At 34.7% G+C, this 20,609-nt stretch overlaps 3 protein-coding genes across 5 annotated transcripts; all 3 read left to right on the top strand.

Moving 5' to 3' along the window:
- Positions 1 to 316: 316 nt before the first annotated feature.
- LOC101209222 (transcription factor BHLH089) lies at positions 317 to 3,238 on the top strand. The gene is made up of 6 exons (XM_004146708.3): positions 317 to 1,045; positions 1,248 to 1,442; positions 1,614 to 1,679; positions 2,023 to 2,091; positions 2,195 to 2,266; positions 2,774 to 3,238. Exons 1-6 carry the CDS (start codon positions 680 to 682, stop codon positions 2,900 to 2,902), a joined length of 897 nt encoding a protein of 298 aa, XP_004146756.1. The 5' UTR covers positions 317 to 679; the 3' UTR covers positions 2,903 to 3,238.
- A 918-nt stretch (positions 3,239 to 4,156) lies between these two features.
- LOC101209467 (centromere protein V) lies at positions 4,157 to 8,739 on the top strand. Of its 3 annotated transcripts, XM_031887835.1 has the most exons (4): positions 4,167 to 4,297; positions 6,589 to 7,051; positions 7,162 to 7,293; positions 8,395 to 8,739. In XM_031887835.1, exons 2-3 carry the CDS (start codon positions 6,640 to 6,642, stop codon positions 7,245 to 7,247), a joined length of 498 nt encoding a protein of 165 aa, XP_031743695.1. In that variant the 5' UTR covers positions 4,167 to 4,297; positions 6,589 to 6,639; the 3' UTR covers positions 7,248 to 7,293; positions 8,395 to 8,739. The 3 variants fall into 3 exon arrangements, with proteins under 3 accessions (XP_004146758.2, XP_031743695.1, XP_004146757.2); XM_004146710.3 differs by lacking the exon at positions 8,395 to 8,739 and having other exon boundaries at positions 4,157 to 4,297; positions 6,562 to 7,051; positions 7,162 to 7,567; XM_004146709.3 differs by lacking the exon at positions 8,395 to 8,739 and having other exon boundaries at positions 7,162 to 7,567.
- Positions 8,740 to 15,526: 6,787 nt separating this feature from the next.
- Positions 15,527 to 20,025, top strand: LOC101219585 (phytochrome A). Its single transcript, XM_031886782.1, has 4 exons — positions 15,527 to 17,683; positions 18,284 to 19,121; positions 19,227 to 19,520; positions 19,606 to 20,025. The coding sequence occupies exons 1-4, from the start codon at positions 15,586 to 15,588 to the stop codon at positions 19,820 to 19,822; spliced, it is 3,447 nt and encodes a 1,148-aa protein (XP_031742642.1). The 5' UTR covers positions 15,527 to 15,585; the 3' UTR covers positions 19,823 to 20,025.
- The last annotated feature ends 584 nt before the right edge of the window (positions 20,026 to 20,609 follow it).

Below are 20,609 nucleotides of genomic sequence, written 5' to 3'. Positions count from 1 at the left end.
ATGTTTGATGGAAAAGATATGATTAGAAAACGTACCTTGTTTAGTGAGGAAAATTAAAGAAATCCTTCCCATATGAGTAATATGATATGATAAAAAAATGAGGAGGTGTGTATTTTAAGTATAGAAATATATGTATTTTAGTCGTTGTAAAAGTAGGTTGATAAGAAGTGGTAAGGATAAAAATGGAGTTGGGAAGTAGATAGAAGATTTGTGTTGATGCAGTAATAATATGGGAGGGAGTGATGAATGGATGATTTAAGAATATTATGGTGAAAGAAACGAAAATGAAAATATAGAGAGGGATAAATTGATGGGAGAGAAAAGGTGAAGAGAAAAGAAAAAGGATTGACTGAATGGGAGAGGGGTATTTGATTCCTGAGTGCGAACCAACCTACAATGTCCAAAGGAGCTTCATGACATAAATACAACTCTCTTCTTCTTCCTTTTTCCAACCTACTTAAACTCCAAATCTCTCTTTCTCTCTCTCTCTCTCTCTCTTTTGTTTTTTCAACTCAACTCACAGTACAGCTCAAACAAAACTCGAGCTTTTCCATTAATCTCACCTTCATCCTTTTCCATTCCTGGCTTATATATATACTATCATGGGTTTACTTCTACTGCTTTTTCAAACTTGAATCCACCCACAGGCCACAACACACACTACCTTTCGTCAAATGACATGGATCCACCTACTCTCATCAACCAACCTTCATTTCCAACTACCCCTAATGCCAATCCCAATATCACCCCTTTCAATCTTTCTGAGATCTGGCACTTCCCAATTCATGGCGGAACCTCCGTTGAGGATTCTGGGCCTGCTCTTGCCCTCAGGATGGCTCATCTCGCTCATAATTTGACCCACTTTGGAGACATTGCCATTGGGAATCCAGAGGTTTCCCCTACTGACTCACTTCCCTTGCAATTGCAGCAGAGACTACCTCATGGTCATGGCGTTTCCAAGAAGCGCCGTGATTCAGACCAAGATTCGCCTAAAGTCAGTTCCACCAGTAATGGCAACAATGCCAATGCCAATAGCAGCGCTGGGGTATTTGTCTGAATCACTCCTTGTATATTGATCTGAATTCTGTTTCGTTTTCTTTAGTTAATTGAATCTGGAATGGCTAACGGAACTGGGAATCTGATCTGTTTTTGTCTTTTGAGTTCTCTTTGGTACTGAATCCCCATTAAACGATTTGGGATCATTTTGTTTGATTGTATTCTCTTTTCCCCTATCAACTGTTCGACAGAATGATTCTGGTGGAAAGCGCGTTAAAACAGCGGCGTGTAGAGATGATAATCACGAATCCAAAACAGAAGCGGAACCCAGATCTGGGAAGACCGAACAGAACTCCCAGCCTACTCCAGAACAACCCAAACAGGATTACATCCATGTGCGAGCGAGAAGGGGCCAAGCAACTGATAGCCATAGTCTGGCCGAAAGGGTACTCACTCAAGTCACTAGTTATGTATTAGTGTTACCAACTGCAGTTGGAAATCTTTATCCCCACACATGACTGGTCTTTTTCATAATTAATATACTATGACTTGGATTTCTCTGTGTATCTGTTGGATTCTTGAATATCTCGTATTGATTAGAATACTCTGTCGAACAGGCTAGAAGAGAAAAGATAAGTGAGAGAATGAAAATTCTACAAGATTTGGTCCCTGGGTGCAATAAGGTAGAGCTCTTTTTTTGTTTGAAATTATGTGATATATCCTATTAATGAGGCTTTTTTGTCTATAATCTTTCACTTTAATAACCCTTTCGCTCTTTTGAATTAAGCAAATGAAGATTTTTTTTTTTGAGCTTAGCTGAGATGACATTTATGAAAAGAATCCTGGAACAAATTCATGTTGTCAGATTTGACAATGTTTGGATAAATTTCGAAGAATTTTCCTATAAAACCATCTGGCCATGTGTTATTTGATCTCCCTAAATCATTGACAGCCCATCTAAACTTATCAACTTTTCAACAATTTTTGTCACTTTTAAGCATGGAATTAAGAGTTGGAAGTTCTCAGGTGATTGGAAAAGCGCTTGTACTTGATGAGATAATAAATTACATTCAATCTCTTCAGCGTCAGGTTGAGGTATGACTGGTGCCTTTCAAGTTATACTTATTGCTTTCTTAAATTACATTCAGACATGAAAAGTACTGAACTCCATAGTTATTAATTTTCATCTGATATGCAGTTTTTGTCGATGAAACTGGAAGCAGTTAATTCCCGAATTGGCCCTGGCATTGAAGTGTTTCCTCCAAAAGATGTAAGTATCTGTATCTGAAACAGATTTGTTGTCCACTTTGTTATTTGATTCAATATATCAACCATTCACTTTCCAAAACCTGAAGTCGTCACACTCACACAGACCCTATCAATTACAACTTTCTATCCTGGATAGCAAACTGTTGAACTCTGGTGTCAAAAGCTGAGTCGGTTTGATATATTCTCACCATGGAGAATGAAAGTGAACTCTCCATTCACCTAGCTGATGAGAGTTACATACAGATGGGAGTTTCAACACGTACACTCTTTGAGAAATGCAATAGAGTTGATGGAAATGGCCCCTTATGCTTCTTAGACACGTAGCTATCGGTATAAATTAGGATTTGGTTACGTAGATAGGTTAAAGCTATGGTTCTTTTAACGTTCTTAAATTACAAGTTTAGGTATTGTGTGGGGAAACCAGGGGAAAGATTAATAGAGATGAAGATCAATTTTTTTTTGTCTTCAAATATTCTTTTGTCATAACAAATCTAATTTTGCGTTTCAGTATGGTCAACAAACATTCGATACAACCGGCGTTGCGTTTGGTTCACAAGCAACAAGAGAATACAGCCGTGGCTCATCACCAGAATGGTTGCATATGCAGATTGGTGGTGGTTTCGAAAGAACGACGTAGTCTAGGAAATTCTCCCAACCATTATTACTAATAAAAGCAAGAAAGGAGGATGTTATTCGACCTCTAGTAGAGCTCTCAACAAGTATAGTCCATATGGAAAAAAAAATCAAAGGTAGACTTAATTTTCACATTCAGGGATGAAGATATGGATGCTGTTCATAGATCTGCTTTTAAGTTAGTGATTGAACATCTGTTAATGTGTTGGAAAGTAGATTCTCTGATATCTCTGCCTCATAAACTCCTCCATATAAATACTAAAAAGTTAACCTGCTGAACAAGCATTATTCTTGTGAAAAATAAAGTATTGCTTGGAATTAAGTTTCAGCATTATTGTCATTGTTGCAAACCTTCCTTCTTTCTTTCTTCAGCTATGTTAAAGTGATCTCGAGGTTTGTGATTGGTTTGATTCACTCTACCCAAGAACGCTTCTTGTTACACTTGGTTTTCAAATATAGTAAAAAATATTTGTAAATATAATAAAACGTTAATGTTTAGCTTTTGGTGATTTATTAATTTTTAAATAAAAATATCTAATAACTACGTGATAAAAGGAAAAAAAATGAAAGTTTATAACCAATAAAAGAGAAAACAAAGTTGGTAAAATCTATCACCCTTTTGAATTTTTTTTTGTTGGATTAAGGAATTTTTTTTTAATTTCCCCCAACTTAAAGGAAGTAGATGTCAATCAATGTTGACATAAAGCTCCTTTTGATGTAGATGTGAGTTTTAGTTAGGGTGGAATAAATAAAATAAGATATAGTTAAAAGATTAGTGGTTTAATAACACAAATTTGAAAATGAGGAATTAAATGAAAAAGAAAGTTATATTCTCCATCTTTTTGGATATGAGTTCATCATAGATTTGGAAATTGAATCTAAATCTAAAAAGTGATGCAAAATGTGCTCAGCAATGTATTCATAAACAATAATATAGTTGTAGTTACAAACTAAAACCAAAATACTTTAGTTTACTTTATATTATTACTAATTAATTTGCTATTATATTTTATTTAATGGGTTTGGAATATTTATAATTTTCTATAGTATATAATTTTGTGTTGTAATTATTTTAATTTTAATCGATGTAGCAATATTACTTAAAATAGTAAAATTTTAAATTAATTACGGATAGACTTTTGTATAAAAAAAATATATAGAAGTGTATCTAATGTATTTCGATATCTATCTTGGGTCGAATCTAAAATATAGTAAAATCTATCGATAACGATATTCCTCTTAGTATACTAAGAGTTCTTAGGTTAAAAAAATATAATTTCACTTCTAAAAAGATTACATTATAAAACTATTTTTATCAAGTTTCCTTGAAAGCCCTTCATCGGTCGGCGCCGGTTCCCTGATTCACGGTTACGAACGCCCGTCGGCCACTGAGGTTGAGGTTCGTTTGCTCTTCTTTCCTTCATCTTCGACTTTTTCTCAATCCAAAATTTGTTTCTGCAGTCCTCCTCCTCCTCCTCTCCCATCTCATTTTTCGTTTTGTTCTCTATTTCTCATGGATCCAAACACCCCTTGGATTTCTAGTAATTTGATTACATTCCAGCTTGAGATATTCTCTTTTTCAAAATCTTTGATATATTGATATGTGATTCAGTTTATATTTGTTAAATTCTGTTTAAGCTGGCTTTTGAATTACAACTTGTTGTTTTAAGCTCCATCCAAGTTGATTTAAACCAATTGTATACCTATTACCTAGGTACTCATCAAACTTGTGTAACTTCTATTTCATCGAAACTTCTTTCTTGCTATGAAGTTAGACTATATTTCTAACTTTTACTTTGAAGAAACCGTTATGAGGAAGTGATGATGGAATGTTCTTCCCCATTCACCCACTATAACTTTTAGAATCTCCCTACCTTGTTTTGTAAACTTCATACATCAATAAAGTTTGTTTCTTATACAAGATAATACACACACACACCTTCTCAAGTTGTAGCCAAACCAAAAAATGGGAGGGTACCGCATTGGGCAGAAGGCGATCCAAAAGTCAAAGGCTCACACTTATTATTAATATTCACTCTAAAAGAAGGAAGGATCTTTGGCATAAAGTACCTTCTTATTAGAGAAAGGGCAACTTAATAATAAGAAAAGAGGGGGTGAGGTAGGCGACAGGTAGCTTGCTTCCAAGCTGGCCCATTAGGATTCTATTAGTATGAAGAGCCGAAAACATTACCACCATCAACGGTTGATGATATTAAAACCCAGACCTGTTACTAATGTACTGACCCCCCAACACCAGCCAACTATAAGAGCAGATTGGCGAACTGGGTGATCTTTTGCCTAAACCTCATAGGAAGAAGACAGCATTTTAGGACTCAGTCCGTTGTTCTAGTGATAGGGACTGTCTTAAGTTGGTTTGGGTTAAAAGCTTGTTAGAATACTGATTTCAATACATTCCTTCCTTCTATTTTCACTGATTTCCAGTGAAGGTTCCTTTTTTCATTATCTTCTTGGTTACTAAACTTACTAGCATTTTCCCTCCCTTTTTCTTTAAGTCATTTATATGTGAGGTTCTACAACATGTTAATAATTGTACTGGGTTAATCTTACAGACCCTAAGCTAAGTTCAAAAAACTTCTACTTCAAGGCTTAGTTCAAAAGAGATCTTGAAACTCCAGTTGAGGTATTCCTATCAAGGTCATGGGACTAAAATTTGAGATGTGAAAGAAAGTTACTTATATTGTTGGAGTAGCAATGAGGTTACTTGTAGAAATCGAAGGTTACCTTGAGAAAAGATCATGAGGAGCATATCATTCAATTGACGTTCTTTCCTTTTCTCATACGATATTGTAGTAACATGATTGCCACAACCCACTTTAAATTTGTTTTGAGTCTTTCTTTTACGAATACCAGTTAAGGTGGTTTGTAGGTCTCTGAAGAAGAGTTTTTAATAGAGGAATATAAGAGTGTGGATCTACTTTTTTCTAAGTTCAATCTCTAGTTAATTTTGGCCTCGATGAAGATAGATTAATAGAACTGTTTGTTGTAAATTGGTTCCTTTGAAACTCAATTCTAATCATTTCAAACTTGCATTCTACTTTTGCCAAGCTATTCTAGGGCAGTAAGTGCTCTTAAATGGTCAAGTTTCTGTTATGATCCATAGCCTACACGAAGTTATACTCAATTTTGACCTAGATTTTTTATTATGTGGAAAGGATGTGTAAAATATGAATATTCTATTCGTTTAATTTAATTTTGCCACTAATTTTTGGATTTTCAATCGTGATCTCCGTTTTCAAAGACATGGAAAACTGGCTTCTAATAGTGCTTTTGATCTCCACTCAAAAGTTAGATTTTGATGAAAAGGGTGATACTAGGATCTTTCTTTCATCTCTATGATTAGAAAGAAACAATAGGATCTTCAATCATGTCTGAACTGTTGGCTAATTGCACATATATTGACCTCAAATTAGAATGTCATCCAAACGGATTTCAGTAATTATGACAGATTTTTTATTTACTCAGACTGGAAGCGTTCTTATTTCCCTTTTAAATGATAAGGTCCTCTTCCCTTTGATGTTTTGGCTGTATTCTCAATTGTTATCTCTTGTCAAAAAGTAAATAATTGAAAAATAGAAAGATAATATGATATGATTCATAATTGGATCAATTTGAAACATGGACCAACTTTCTTTTCTGTTTTAGTTTACTAGGTCTATACCTTTTACTCAGGAAAACGAATAATCATTCACTAAAAGGATTGGAAGGTTTGATTCCTTTTCAATGGCTTCTGAGTTGGTTGTACATCATGGTGGATGTCACTGCAAGAAAGTAAGATGGCGAGTTGAAGCACCTGCCAGTGTTGTTGCTTGGGATTGCAACTGTTCCAACTGCTTCATGAGGGCCAATACACATTTTATTGTACCTTTGGAACGGTTCAAGCTTTTAGGAGATTCTAGCAACTTTGTTTCTACCTACACATTTGGTTCTCACACTGCAAAACATACCTTCTGCAAAAACTGCGGCATTACCTCATTTTACCATCCACGCTCAAATCCAGATGGAGTTGCTATTACTTTCAAATGTGTTGATCCTGGAACTTTGACCCATATTGAGGTTAGGCAGTTTGATGGGAGCAACTGGGAGGCCTCTTGTGATCAAACAGGCATTGCTTCATTGTCAAAGTTGAACATAAGTTAGTATGCATTTTGACAACTGCTGTAAACTAAATTTATGACCGTTGATGATTGATACAAACTTTTTTTATATGGCTTCCATCAACGATTGATATGGCTGCTTGAAAAGGTTTGTTGCTCGGACAACCCCTTCACGTGCAAACTTCCCCTTGCCGCTCGCTCTTTCCATTGTCGATCAGGATTTCCCATTACTGATAAAAATAGGTGCTACGTCTGGTCGGTAGTGTTTGGGTCGAGCAAGGTAGGAAAGGAGGTGATGTTTTCTCTATTGTTTTCCAATGCCGATGATGAGATCTCCATTTTCATAGTTTTTCTTATTCATGATCATACTTTATTCTACCAAATATGTTTTTTTAATTAGTTGTGAATCTGTATTTTGCTATTTATGTTCATGTTTGATGCTGCTGTCTATATCCAATTTGCCTACCCATAGCTTATGCCATTACTCCTACTGTGTGTATATCGTGAATACTTATGTACTTTCCATTGCAATATGCTTCTGTATATTTTTTTTACCTAAGCTTCTGATGCTTCTGTCCCCCCCCCCCCCCCCCCCCCCTTTTTGTAAGTACACATCATGTGCATTATGTGGTAGGCATGTTGCATTTGAACTTTGACCCACTTTTCTTTACCCATTTGTTGTATGTCGTCTTTCCCATTGTCATCAGTCCATGCTCAGGTTTGCTTGTTTAGGGGTCTTCAATGTCATTACTTCTTCCATTTCCCATCTATATATACTTGCTATGCCATTGCATAGTAACTCTTGGTTCTCCCTTTGTTTGGTAATGTATATGCATCCATCTGTTTGTGTTCCATTGTGTGTTTGGTCTTCACAGTCTACCTATGCACTTGTCATTGATTGATGTTGCGATCCATGCTATGCCACTTGTTGTTTATTTCCATGCCTTTCATGTCACCACTTGCATACTACGACCCGGTTCCATTTTTGTTGTCCATTCACATGTCCTTCATATCTCCACATTTGAGGTTTGTGTTCCATTGTTGTTGTTCATTTCCATGATTTTCATATCACCACATATTGAGGCTCGTGTTCCATTGTTGCTGTTCATTTTCCATGCCTTTCATATCACCACATTTGATACTGTTACATTTTTGTAGCTTTTTTTCCATTTTCTTTGTTCATGTGCACGCCTTTCATATCTTCACATTTCCTAGCATTGCATATGTGAAGACATTTGTTTCACTCCATGAAGTTCAATTTCAAATTATTGAACAAATTTCCTTCCTCTAAGGCACTCAAAATTTTCACATTGTTCACGTTTTTTTTTTGACGTAATTGTTGATTGTTTGTTCATTTGTCCTTCGTATGTCTTTGGGAAAGATCGCACAACGGGCGCACGTGCAGAGACATTTGATGTAGAACATCCTCTTTTCTTGATGTTTCTTTAAGTTCTTTAGTATTTCTTGAGCTAATTCTTGAGTATCTTGAATTGTCATTCTTGTATTTTAGGATTAGTCATCTTTAGTTAAGGCTTGTGTATCTTGAGTTAGTTATAAATAAACTAACTCAACTCCAAGTTAGTTAAGTTCTAAAATAACTAACTTCTAACAACTCTTGTAAACTTCCCGCCTATAAAAAGGCTTTTCCTCTCATTAATAAATCAATCATCTGAAGTATATGGAAACAACTTACTTGAACATTAATAGACGATTCTGATTCTTCTGATGAAGACAACTTGTTGAACATTCATCAAGAACCACAACAAAGGTTCCCTATCCCTCGTTTATTTGACCTACTTGACCAACTAGGTAAGGCTTCCATCTTTTCCAAAGTAGATCTTAAGAGTGGCTACCACTAAATTAGAATTAAACCAGGATGAGTGGAAAACAACCTTCAAAACTAATGAAGGATTGTTTGAATAGTTAGTTATGCCTTTTGGTCTCTTAAATGCCCTTAGCACCTTTGTGAGATTAATGAATCAAATCCTACAAACTTTTTTGAATCAATTCATTGTGGTATACTTTGATGACATATTCATCTATAGCTCCTCTAAGGAAGATCACCTAAAACACATTCAGTTACTTTTTACAACCTTACAAGAAAATGAATTACAAATTAACCTTAAAAAAATGTGAATTTTTGTGCTATAGCATTCATTTTCTTGGATTTATCATAAGTTTTAATGACATTTTTGTTGATCCTAAAAAGATTCACTCTATTAGTTATTGGCCACAACCAAAGACTCCAAAAGATATTCAATGTTTTTTTAGGTTTAGCCACTTTTTATAGAAGGTTCATAAAGAACTTTAGCACTATTGTAGCACCTTTAACAAACTGTTTAAAGAAAGGTAATTTTCAATGAGGACAAATTGAAGAAGACAACTTCTATCAATTGAAATTAGCTTTAACTAGCCCCTTGTTTTAAAACTATCGAACTTTGGTAAACCATTCACAGTAGATGCTTCAGGTCTAGGAATAGGAGTTGTCCTTAGTCAAGAAGGTCACCCTTTAGAGTATTTTAGTGAAAAATTAAGTACTTTTAGACAAAATTTGAGTACCTATGAACATGAACTATATGTCCTTGTGAGTGCTTTAAAACAATAGGAATATTATCTACTTGCTAATAATTTTATCTTGCTTACTGACCTCTTTTCTCTTAAATTTCTGAATTCCCAAAAAATAATTAGTAGAATGTATGCTCGATGACTGCAATTCTTGCAAAGATTTGATTTTGTGATCAAAATACTTCGGGTAAGATTAATAAGGCTACTAATGCCCTCAGTCGAAAAGGTATACTTCTCACCACCCTTCAATCTCAAATCATTGCCTTTGATCACATACCTACATTGTACCCTTCGGACACTAATTTTAAAAGTATTTGGAAAGCTTGCTCTAACCATAAACCTTGCAAGACTGCCTGCATGTCATCATTCCAAAATGACCAACAAGAGAATGGGTCAATTTCAAACATTAGAAAGACTCGGCTCCAACGCTTACCGAGTAGATCTTCCAGCAAACATGAGAATCAACCCATCTTTAAATATTGTTTACTTGTCACCTTACTATGCACCAGATTCCTTCTCTTTAGCTCCCTAATTCTCACTCGAGGTCGAGTTTTATCCTAGGGGAGGGGTTTGATGTTGAACATCCTCATTTCTTGATGTTTCTTTGAGTTCTTTAGTATTTCTTTAGCTAATTCTTGAGTATCTTGAATTACGATTCTTGTATTTTAGGATTAGTTATCTTTAGTAAGGCGTGTATCTTGAGTTACTAATCTTGTATCTTGAGTTAGTTTAACTTGGGGTTGTTCTAAAATAACTAACTTCTAACAATTCTTGTAAACTTTCCGTCTATAAAAGGGCTTCTCCTCTCATTAATAAATCACTAATAAATCATCATCTGAAGTATTATTCATAATATTTGCTAAACTTTGCATTACTACATCACATTAGCTGATGTCGGGTCCAATGTGTCGGTTGAAAACGAGGGATTTCATCCGAAAGATGGGATCGATAAGGAGTTCCTTACTATGTATAGTAAGAGAATGAACATGTCGCCTGAAGACATGATGGACGCATGACCTGGTAGGTCCAGCGACTGTAGGTCGAGTTTCAATGGATTGGAGAGGAAGCGCGGAGGGTAGACTGTCGAGACTGTGGAGGTGGATTGTGCGAATGAACAGCTGAGGGCCATTGCAGACTGGTTGAAGATAACTAGCCAAGAGGAAGACGTTGTGCGGGGGGAAGTCATTGGACAGTTGCAGACTATCCCTCATCTCAGTGTATCAGAAAGTGCGCGATGTGTGATGGTAATGACACAGAAGTTGGCCGTCATGAAAGCCTTCTTGGATCTACCCGATGATATGAAGCTCACATAATGCAACGTCATTTTGCATGACAACTCATGATTGGTCGTCCACTTCAACCGCTTGACCCTTTTTTTTTGCTTTTGCATACTGTCTGATGTAATTGACTTCACTTTATAACTCCCTTCCTACAAACAATTTTGTTCATATTTTGTTTGGTTTGAATGAAATTATGTTCGCAGTTGTTGGTTTAAATCAATTGTTAAAGATGCACAATTTTTCAAGAATGCATTTACAATGTGAATTTTAAAAAAAGAGGTATGATTTATTTGCACGTAACGACTCAACGATAAAAAAATGTTGAAAATGGACGTTGTCTTTGAAGAAATTACTAGAAGTTATAAGAAAACTAGAACGATTTGGTAAATTAAATACATTTAATTTATGAATTGGAGTTAAAATACAAAATTTAAAAAATCAATAATTTATTGGCACGAAATGCTTCTGAAAAATGTTGAAAATTGACATCGTATTTAAGAAAACTAATGAAACTTGTTTTTGAAAATATGACAATTTGGTAAATTAAACATACAAATATTTGTGTATGAGATTTTGAATACGAATTTAAAATAATAATAATTTTCATAATCCTTCTACGTGACTATTTTTCCAAACACATCTTATCCTAACCAACCTTTTTCATAATGTAAGGATTATCATAATTCTTTCCCTCCATAACCATTTGCTTCCTCTAAACGACATCTTAAAGATCAACAGAATGAACTAATGAAGTCACACCTTTAAGTCTATCAACGAGTGTTGTTTGAATAAAAGTACCGTCCCCAGTAGTCCTTTCGTTCATCCATGGGCAAGAGAGAAGCAAAGAAAGGAGTTTGAATCAAAGGACTATATCGGGGCCTTTGATCTTTCTCTTAGAGTGCACCACTATGTGGGCTTTCTTCCTCTTGATTGTAAACACGGTCGAGCCTTTATCCAAGAAATCATATTCACACCTTTCTCTAATAAGGTTAGCTCCAGAACCGACGAACCAATCCTATCTTTCCAGCAAGTTAGTTCGAAGCGGGAGAAATGTAAATTATAGACAGATGAGTATGAAATCTTTCAGTTTCATAAGCTAGAAAAGATTTACCACTACGCGAGTCAGGTGGAATAACTCTCCTCTTATTATGAAATTTTAGGATGCTTTTGTCTGTACTTCAAACATTCATGTAATGCTTAATCACCATATTTGATAAGTGTGTCAAACCTTTATTATGAAACGAGTTTCATCTTATCAAATGAAATTTAAATTCCAACTTATCCTCTTGAGTTTCTTTAGTTAATTAATTGGAGATGTGAGTGGGTGGGTTTGTAGAACCAAAGGGTTATTCATTTGAATTCAAAGAAGCTTAGTGTTGTTTGGGGAAAATTTCATGAAATGACCTACAAAACTATTCTATGACTAACCCATACCCAAAACCTTGGTTGTGATTAACCTTTTTGCTATGTGAAATATCATTGCTACCCCCATTTTTAAACTCTTTTCAATGTGACTTCTACTTCATCTTCTTCAATAATTGCCTTCATTGCAACATCAATATTCTACGTGAAATATTTATTCTTAACTAACATTCTCACCAACAACATTAAATGTTATTCATATCAAGAATGAAGCATGGAATGTCACTTTCATTCGAACTGCGGAACTTCCTTTCCAGTTATTCTCTCAAGTTTCTGGTGTAACCGTTGCCTCCGTTTAACTTGTTAGAGAGTGTAAGTTTTTACAATTAGTTGCCTTCTAGGACCATTTCATTTAGCAAGAGATCGTATAGTTATTTTTAAAAGATCTCTTAGTAATTGTTGGGTGATCATTTAATTTTCTTTTTTTTTTTGTGTGATTGTTTAGTTTTTAATATGTAGTCGTCCAAACTTTTCCAAATGATCATTTCGATTTCGCTATGGATCATTTAGATTTTTCTATTCTGAATTTTTACATAGCAATCTCTTATTCTAATCCAACCATCCAATTTGTTAATGTAGAACAATGATATTAGTACACATTTTTGTACAATTTAGTGGAAAATGAGACCAATTTGAAAGTAATTATGTTGGAGGTTGTATGAAAGGTCTAAAGGTCATATATGATATAACACATAGTGAATTAGTGAGTATTCTGTATTAACGACTGAATATTGATTTATATAGGTTTGGCATATACATCAAACGTTGTTACAATCTATTAGTAGAAACTCCTCTAATTAACATAGTTGACGATAAAGACCATATTTTTTAGAGAATATTAACAAATTCAAGATGTCGTTATTAACCAATATATCTAAATGCAATCACATTAAGATTTAGAATTTAAGTCCAAGTGATTGTTGAAATTAAGTAAAGTGATTAGTGACTAGTAACATAAAGAAAAAGTTGAACAATGATAAGTCAAAACTTATATGTATTAGTTGTTGAATATTGGTTTTAAAGTAAGTGACATGTAAGATAAAAAGAGCTCGTATGACTACTTTCAAATATAAAAAAATAAACTAAAATATAATAAAGTATCATCGTCTATCTAAAATGGATTGCAATAGATCAAGATAGACTACTATCTATGTCTATATGTATCTAATGGTAGTGATAGATAGTGGTCTATTGTGGTCTATTAAGATGATTGTAATATTTTGTTATACTAAATTCACAACTTTTTAATTTTATATTTTATAAGTCTCACATATTCAAATGAATTTTTATGGATAGTAAAATTATTTACAAAATATAAGCCAATAAAATTAAATTTGTAAAACTATTTACAAAATATAGCAAATAAAATTTAAAATCCTCTTTGCGGCGTACTTCGCCTTTAGTCTCGTCAATTCATCTGGAGCTTTGATTTTAGGAGTTGAGCTCTCTCTTCCGATGAGCAGAGCCCAGGGAACGGGGCAACCCATGATTTCACTCTTGAAAACCTGACTTTCAACTCTTTCTCGCCTAACCATCGGTAGGGTAGAAGGTTGGTCCTTCTTGCTGTAGGGGACATTCAGTTCAGCCTTTGATTTTAGAGCTGAACGATATTTTGTTAATTTTAAAAATGCTCCAATTTTAAATCCAAAATCTTTCTTTGTCACAAAACTGTCTACCCACAACCATTAAAGATATGTTTAAAATTTATGAATCTATTAGACACGCAAAAACACGGAAGTACTATAACAGAGTATTAACTTAAATTTAATATATGTAGTATATATATATATATATATGAACCAAGTTGGCATTCTATAAGAGGAAATCGAAGTTACCTAAAAGGAAACAAATAAATATTATTTATTTAGAATATCAATATTGAATCTAAATTTACAAAACCCAAAAGAAAGAAAGAAAGAGAAATGATGAAGGGTAAGGAATGAATTGGACAAAAATGTGTGAGTAATGGGTGGATTTTCCCCTTTCCACCAACAACAGCATGGGGCATTCTCACTCTTGTGCTTTGTTCCCTTTTTCTTTATTTTATGCTTTAAATTTGTCTTCAATTTCATCCAAATTGCCAAGAACGAAAAACGAAAAATTCAAAATGAACGTAGTTCAACTTACATGTTTAAATCACGTAATAAACAACAATCAACCTAAGTGCCCAAGTTGGTCCTCTCTCTCTTTAAACTCTCACCTTTCCCATTTCATCATTCTCACACCAAAGTGAAGTTTGAGGTCTCTCTCTCTCTGCTGTAGGAACTTAACAATACTCTCAAAACCTTCCATTTTCTTTTCAGTAAGAATATGCAATTTTTCCTTTTGGCAATTATTTCATATTTCCACTTTTTATTCTCTTAGTAAGAGTTGATCTTAATTCAAACCAACTTATTAAATAATGGGTGTTGTTACATTATAATTTCCTAATCCCTTTTATTCTAGTTATACATTTTATTTGTTCATTCATCTTCTTTATTTTTCAGTCGTAATAGTACTTTATTTAAATGGAAGAAGTTTGTATTTAGATTAATTGTTGAGATGACATGTCATCTCAAAGTCAATGTAGTCGATTCTATTACACTCATCTCCGTAATTGTTATGCTTAAAAAAAAAACTATGCCAACCTTTTTGTCGAAAATACAATACCAATATCTAAAATTTTCTACGTGAAAGTTTGCATTTAGACTTAAAATATTTACAGATACGATAAGTTAACTCAAAATCATTTGTATTTATTTGCTTATATTAGTTAATTTTGTTTAAATTTTTTAAAAAACATAGATTAATCGATTATAGAATTTATTGGATGTAAATTCGAAAATTGATCGAAATGCTTCCTCATCATATCCAATTGATAAAGATTCAAAGTAGTTTTTGTTGTTTCTCTTTTATCACTATCCAACCAAATCAAATTGATGGGGGTTTTCTCCGATTATCTTTTGAGGGAATAAGACATTATTACATTCATGTGTATGCTAAGGTTAATTGGATTTGGTAATTTTATGTTTTCTTTCTTCTTTAAGTTAAGTTTATTTTCTTATCATGATATATACACAAGTGTTGTATTTTTAGAAAAGAAATCGTAAAGACAAAATTTGGTTTGGATTTTAAAACATTGTTAGAAATAAAGTAAAAAATGGCATATAATTAACCCATTTTTTGTAGTGGGGAGAGATGTGGAAGAGAAGAAGTATTTAGAGAGTTAAATTTGTAAAAGATTATAAGAATTAAAAGGCAAATCATAAGCATGCATGTGACTTTGAGTTTTGTGTTTCTTTTTGGAGAAGAAAGAAGAAGAAAAAATGTCATCAACAAGTAGACCAAGCCAAGCTTCCAGGAACACCGCAGGAGGATCCTCTTCTTCCTCACAATCAAGACACAGCTCCAGAATCCTCACTCAAACCTCCATAGATGCAAAGCTTCAATCCCACTTTGAGCAATCCGGTTCTTCCTTCGACTACTCCACGTCAATCCATCTCACCAACAACCCAACTGCCGCACCGCCTGCCACCACCACCACAGCATACCTTCAACAAATCCAAATATCCAACCTCATCCAACCCTTTGGCTGCCTCTTAGCCCTCCACCCCACCACCCTCAAACTCATTGCCTTCAGCCAAAATGCTCCCGAAATGCTCACCACCGTCGCTCACACCGTCCCTGACGGCGACAACCACCCCCTCCTCGCCATTGGCACCGACCTCCGAGGCATCTTCACCGCCCCCACTGCCACCGCCCTCCTCAAGGCCCTTGCCTTCCCCGACGTCACCCTCCTCAACCCTATTCTCGTCCACTCCAAGTCCTCAGGGAAGCCCTTTTACGCCATTCTCCATCGCGTCACCGGTAGCCTTATCATCGACTTTGAACCTCTCAAACCCGACCAAGTCCCCGTCACTGCTGCAGGAGCTCTTCAATCCTATAAGCTCGCGGCCAAAGCCATCACTCGTCTCCAGGCTCTCCCCAGTGGGAGCCTGGTTAGACTGTGTGACACTATGGTTCAAGAAGTGTTTGAGTTGACGGGTTACGATAGAGTGATGGCTTATAAGTTTCATGATGATGATCATGGAGAGGTTTTTTCCGAGGTTACAAAGCCTGGCCTCGAACCTTATCTTGGTTTGCATTATCCAGCCACTGACATTCCTCAGGCTGCAAGATTTTTGTTCATGAAGAACAAGGTTAGAATGATTGTGGATTGTAGAGCCAAACATGTGAAGGTCATTCAAGATCAAAATCTTGATTTTGATTTGACTTTGTGTGGCTCAACTTTAAGAGCTCCTCATTGTTGCCATTTGCAATATATGGAGAATATGGACTCTATTGCCTCATTGGTTATGGCCATTGTGGTAAATGAAGAAGAAGAAGAAGAGAATTTTGATCAAAGCAACAACAATGATGCTTCTTTGCAAAAACATAAGAGGAAAAGATTGTGGGGTTTGGTAGTTTGTCACAACACAACTCCTAGATTTGTCCCTTTCCCTCTTAGATATGCTTGTGAATTTCTAGCTCAAGTTTTTGCCATTCATGTCAACAAGGAATTGGAGTTAGAGAATCAAATTTTGGAGAAAAATATCTTGAGAACACAAACACTTTTATGTGACATGTTAATGCGTGATGCTCCTTTAGGGATTGTGTCAAGAACTCCTAATATAATGGATCTTGTCAAATCTGATGGAGCTGCATTATTGTACAATAACAAGGTATGGAGATTAGGGATAACCCCTACTGATTTTCATCTTCAAGATATTGCTTCGTGGATTTTGGAGTATCATATGGATTCCACTGGTTTGAGTACTGATAGCTTGTATGATGCCGGGTACCCCGGCGCGCTTGCACTTGGCGACGTGGTGTGTGGGATGGCTGCTGTGAGAATATCTTCCAACGACATGATTTTCTGGTTTCGATCGCACACTGCATCGGAGATTCGGTGGGGTGGGGCGAAGCATGAGCCGGGTGAGAAGGATGATGGAAGGAAAATGCATCCAAGATCATCTTTTAAGGCCTTTCTTGAAGTGGTTAAGACAAGGAGTTTGCCATGGAAGGACTTTGAAATGGATGCAATTCATTCTTTGCAACTTATACTAAGAAATACTTTTAAAGATAGAGATGATCATATGAGTGAGATTCATAGAAAATCAATACAAACAACACTCAGTGATCTTAAGATTCTTGATGGGAGGCAAGAATTGGAATCAGTAACAAGTGAGATGGTTAGGTTGATTGAAACAGCCACAGTTCCAATTTTGGCTGTTGATGTTGATGGGCTTGTGAATGGTTGGAACTCAAAAATTGCTGAATTGACTGGACTTTCGGTTGACAAAGCCATTGGCAAGAATTTGCTCACATTAGTGAAAGATTCTTCTGTTGAAATTGTCAAGAAGATGTTGGTCTTGGCATTGCAAGGTACATTTTGGTCTAATTTTACTCATTTTATAACATATTTCATATTATTTTAGTATTTATCCAAAAAAAATATGTTAGTACAGATACCCTTTTAAGCTAGGGTTATTTATTTAGTATTCACTGCATCAATTTTGACTTTAGATATCGGTTTACACAACTATCATCCATTATATCCATACAATCACAGTTGCAAACAGATATTATAATTACAAATTGCCATGCATGATGATATATGTACGATATCATTTCTTAACTGACATCATAGGAAGCTATGATCATCAGAATATGATATTAGTTGGAAATTGTCATCCTAATAATCAGTTGTGTCTACATTATAGTGTCAGATATAATTTTTCATTGTACCCTACAATACATGATACACGATAGGATGTCAGTTTGTAATATAACATCATACTACATGATGTGTCAATTCAGAACTGAAATCTAGAACCAAAATTGTTTGTTGCATTGAATATTAAGATCAATAGTTTACAGTACTTTAGAGATTTTAAAAATATATATATTTAAACCCAATTTAGAATTGTCGTCATATATATTGTATTTCATTTTAACGACGTTGTGATCTATTTTCTTCAACAGGTCAAGAGGAAAAAAACGTTCAATTCGAGATAAAAACACACAACGTGGACATCAATTCGGGCTCGATAAGCCTAATAGTAAATGCTTGTGCAAGCAAAGACTTAAGTGAAAATGTGGTGGGAGTATGCTTTGTAGCACAAGACATAACATGTCAAAAGATAGTAATGGACAAATTCACAAAACTACAAGGTGATTACAAAGCCATAGTACAAAACCCTAACCCACTAATCCCTCCAATATTTGGGTTGGATGAATTTGGTTGGTGCACAGAATGGAACTTAGCAATGACAAAACTAAGTGGATGGTCTCGTGAATCAGTTGTCAACAAAATGCTTTTAGGAGAAGTTTTTGGAACACAATTAAACAACTCGTCATCATGTTGTTGCCAACTCAAGAATCAAGAAGCATTTGTGAATCTTGGGATTGTGTTGAACAATGCAATGAGTGGACAAGATCCTGAAAAGAATATTTCATTTGGTTTTTATGGAAGAAATGGGATGTTTGTGGAATGTCTATTATGTGTCAATAAGATATTGGATAGAGATGGTGCAGTTATTGGGGTTTTTTGTTTCTTGCAACTTGCAAGTCAAGAATTGCAACAAGCTTTGAGTATTCAAAAATTGTGTGAGAGAACTGCTTCAAATAGGTTGAAGGCATTGGGATATATGAAGAGGCAGATTCAAAATCCACTGTGCGGGATTATTTTTTCAAGGAAAATGTTGCAACAAACTCAGTTGGGAGTGGAACAGAAGCAACTTTTGATCAATAGTGTTAATTGTCAAAGGCAAATCTCCAAGGTTCTTGACGAGTCTCATGATCTTGATCATATTATTCAAGGGTATGTTTTAATTTGTTCCCTAGATTTCAATATATATACATTTTCAATATATTAACCTCAAAATATATTCTACTAATTAATATTGGTTTAATTATGTGAGTGCAGAGTGATTGAATTAGAAATGGTTGAGTTTTCATTATATGAAGTATTGGTAGTAGCAATAAGTCAAGTGATGATGAAGAGCAAAGGAAAAGGCATTCAAATAGAAAATGAAGTTGGAGAAGAGATAATGTGTGAGACATTATATGGAGACAATTTGAGAGTTCAGCAAATAATGGCTGATTTCTTGTTGATATCAGTTCATTATGCACCAACAGGTGGCCAACTTATGCTTTCAACAACTTTTACTAATAAGGATCATTTTAGGAACTCACTACATCTTCTTCATCTTGAATTCAGGTACTAAATATATATATTAAGTTTATTGTACGTAATTCTAATATTATTTATAATAATTTTGTGTGTGATTATTAATTTTAATTAGGATAACATATGTTGGAGGAGGCATACCAGAATCATTGTTGAATGAGATGTTTGGAAATGATAATATGGATCATGAGGATTCATCTGAAGAAGGTTATAGCCTGTTCATAAGTAGAAAACTTGTGAAGATGATGAATGGAGATGTGAGATATGTGAGAGAAGCTGCCAAATCAACCTTCATTATAACTCTCCAACTTGCTGCTGCTGCTCATAAGTAATTAATTAATTATAACCTAAGCTACAATAATCATATTTAAACAACATTTTATAACTAATATTTGTGTCTTATATTATAAGTTTCAATGTGATGTGTGTAAGTGGTGCATGCCCAAGTTATTGGTGTCTCCTAGTACTTTATATGTATAAGTTAACTATTAAATATTAATTAATCAAATAAAAGATTGAGGTTTGAGTAAGCTCATCCAGATGGGTTCTAGCTTAGTGATCACATAAATGTGATTGTGTGTTAATGGCACGTTTTTCACTTATTGACATATTTAACCATTTTTTTAAAAGTGTAAATATAGTAAAATATTTATCAAAGTTTACCATCAATAGACGATCATATTATAAATATTGGTCAATTACGAATAAACTATAAGAATCTATCAATAGTAAAGTATAACGGCACCGATAAACTTTTCTACATTTTTTATTTTTAAGTGATATGGGTAGTATTACCTAGGAAGAAGAAGGAGTGAAAAAAAATACAAAAACTGAGAGAATAAAAAGGAGCTGAGGGGTTCTACCAAGTTCTCGACAATTGGAGTTTCAATAGTTCTGGTTTATCATCGTTTTGAGTTCTTGTTTATGTTCACAGTTGCAATATTAATGGTGGGTTTGTGAAACTTTATATATATATGACTGATTTAGATTTCCCCCTCGATTTTAGCATAACAAAAGAAGGTGACTAAGGGTGACTCCTCACGAGTCCTCCTGTGGCTTTTGCTATATGATTGTCTTAGAGGTAAAGGTGATATGAAATATTTATTCGAGTCCTATCAA

The sequence above is a fragment of the Cucumis sativus genome, chromosome 6, assembly GCF_000004075.3.
Source record: "Cucumis sativus cultivar 9930 chromosome 6, Cucumber_9930_V3, whole genome shotgun sequence".
Classification (NCBI taxonomy): Eukaryota; Viridiplantae; Streptophyta; class Magnoliopsida; order Cucurbitales; family Cucurbitaceae; genus Cucumis; species Cucumis sativus.
Note: the sequence above shows the minus strand (reverse complement) of the source record. Positions and strands in the feature narration are given on the sequence as shown.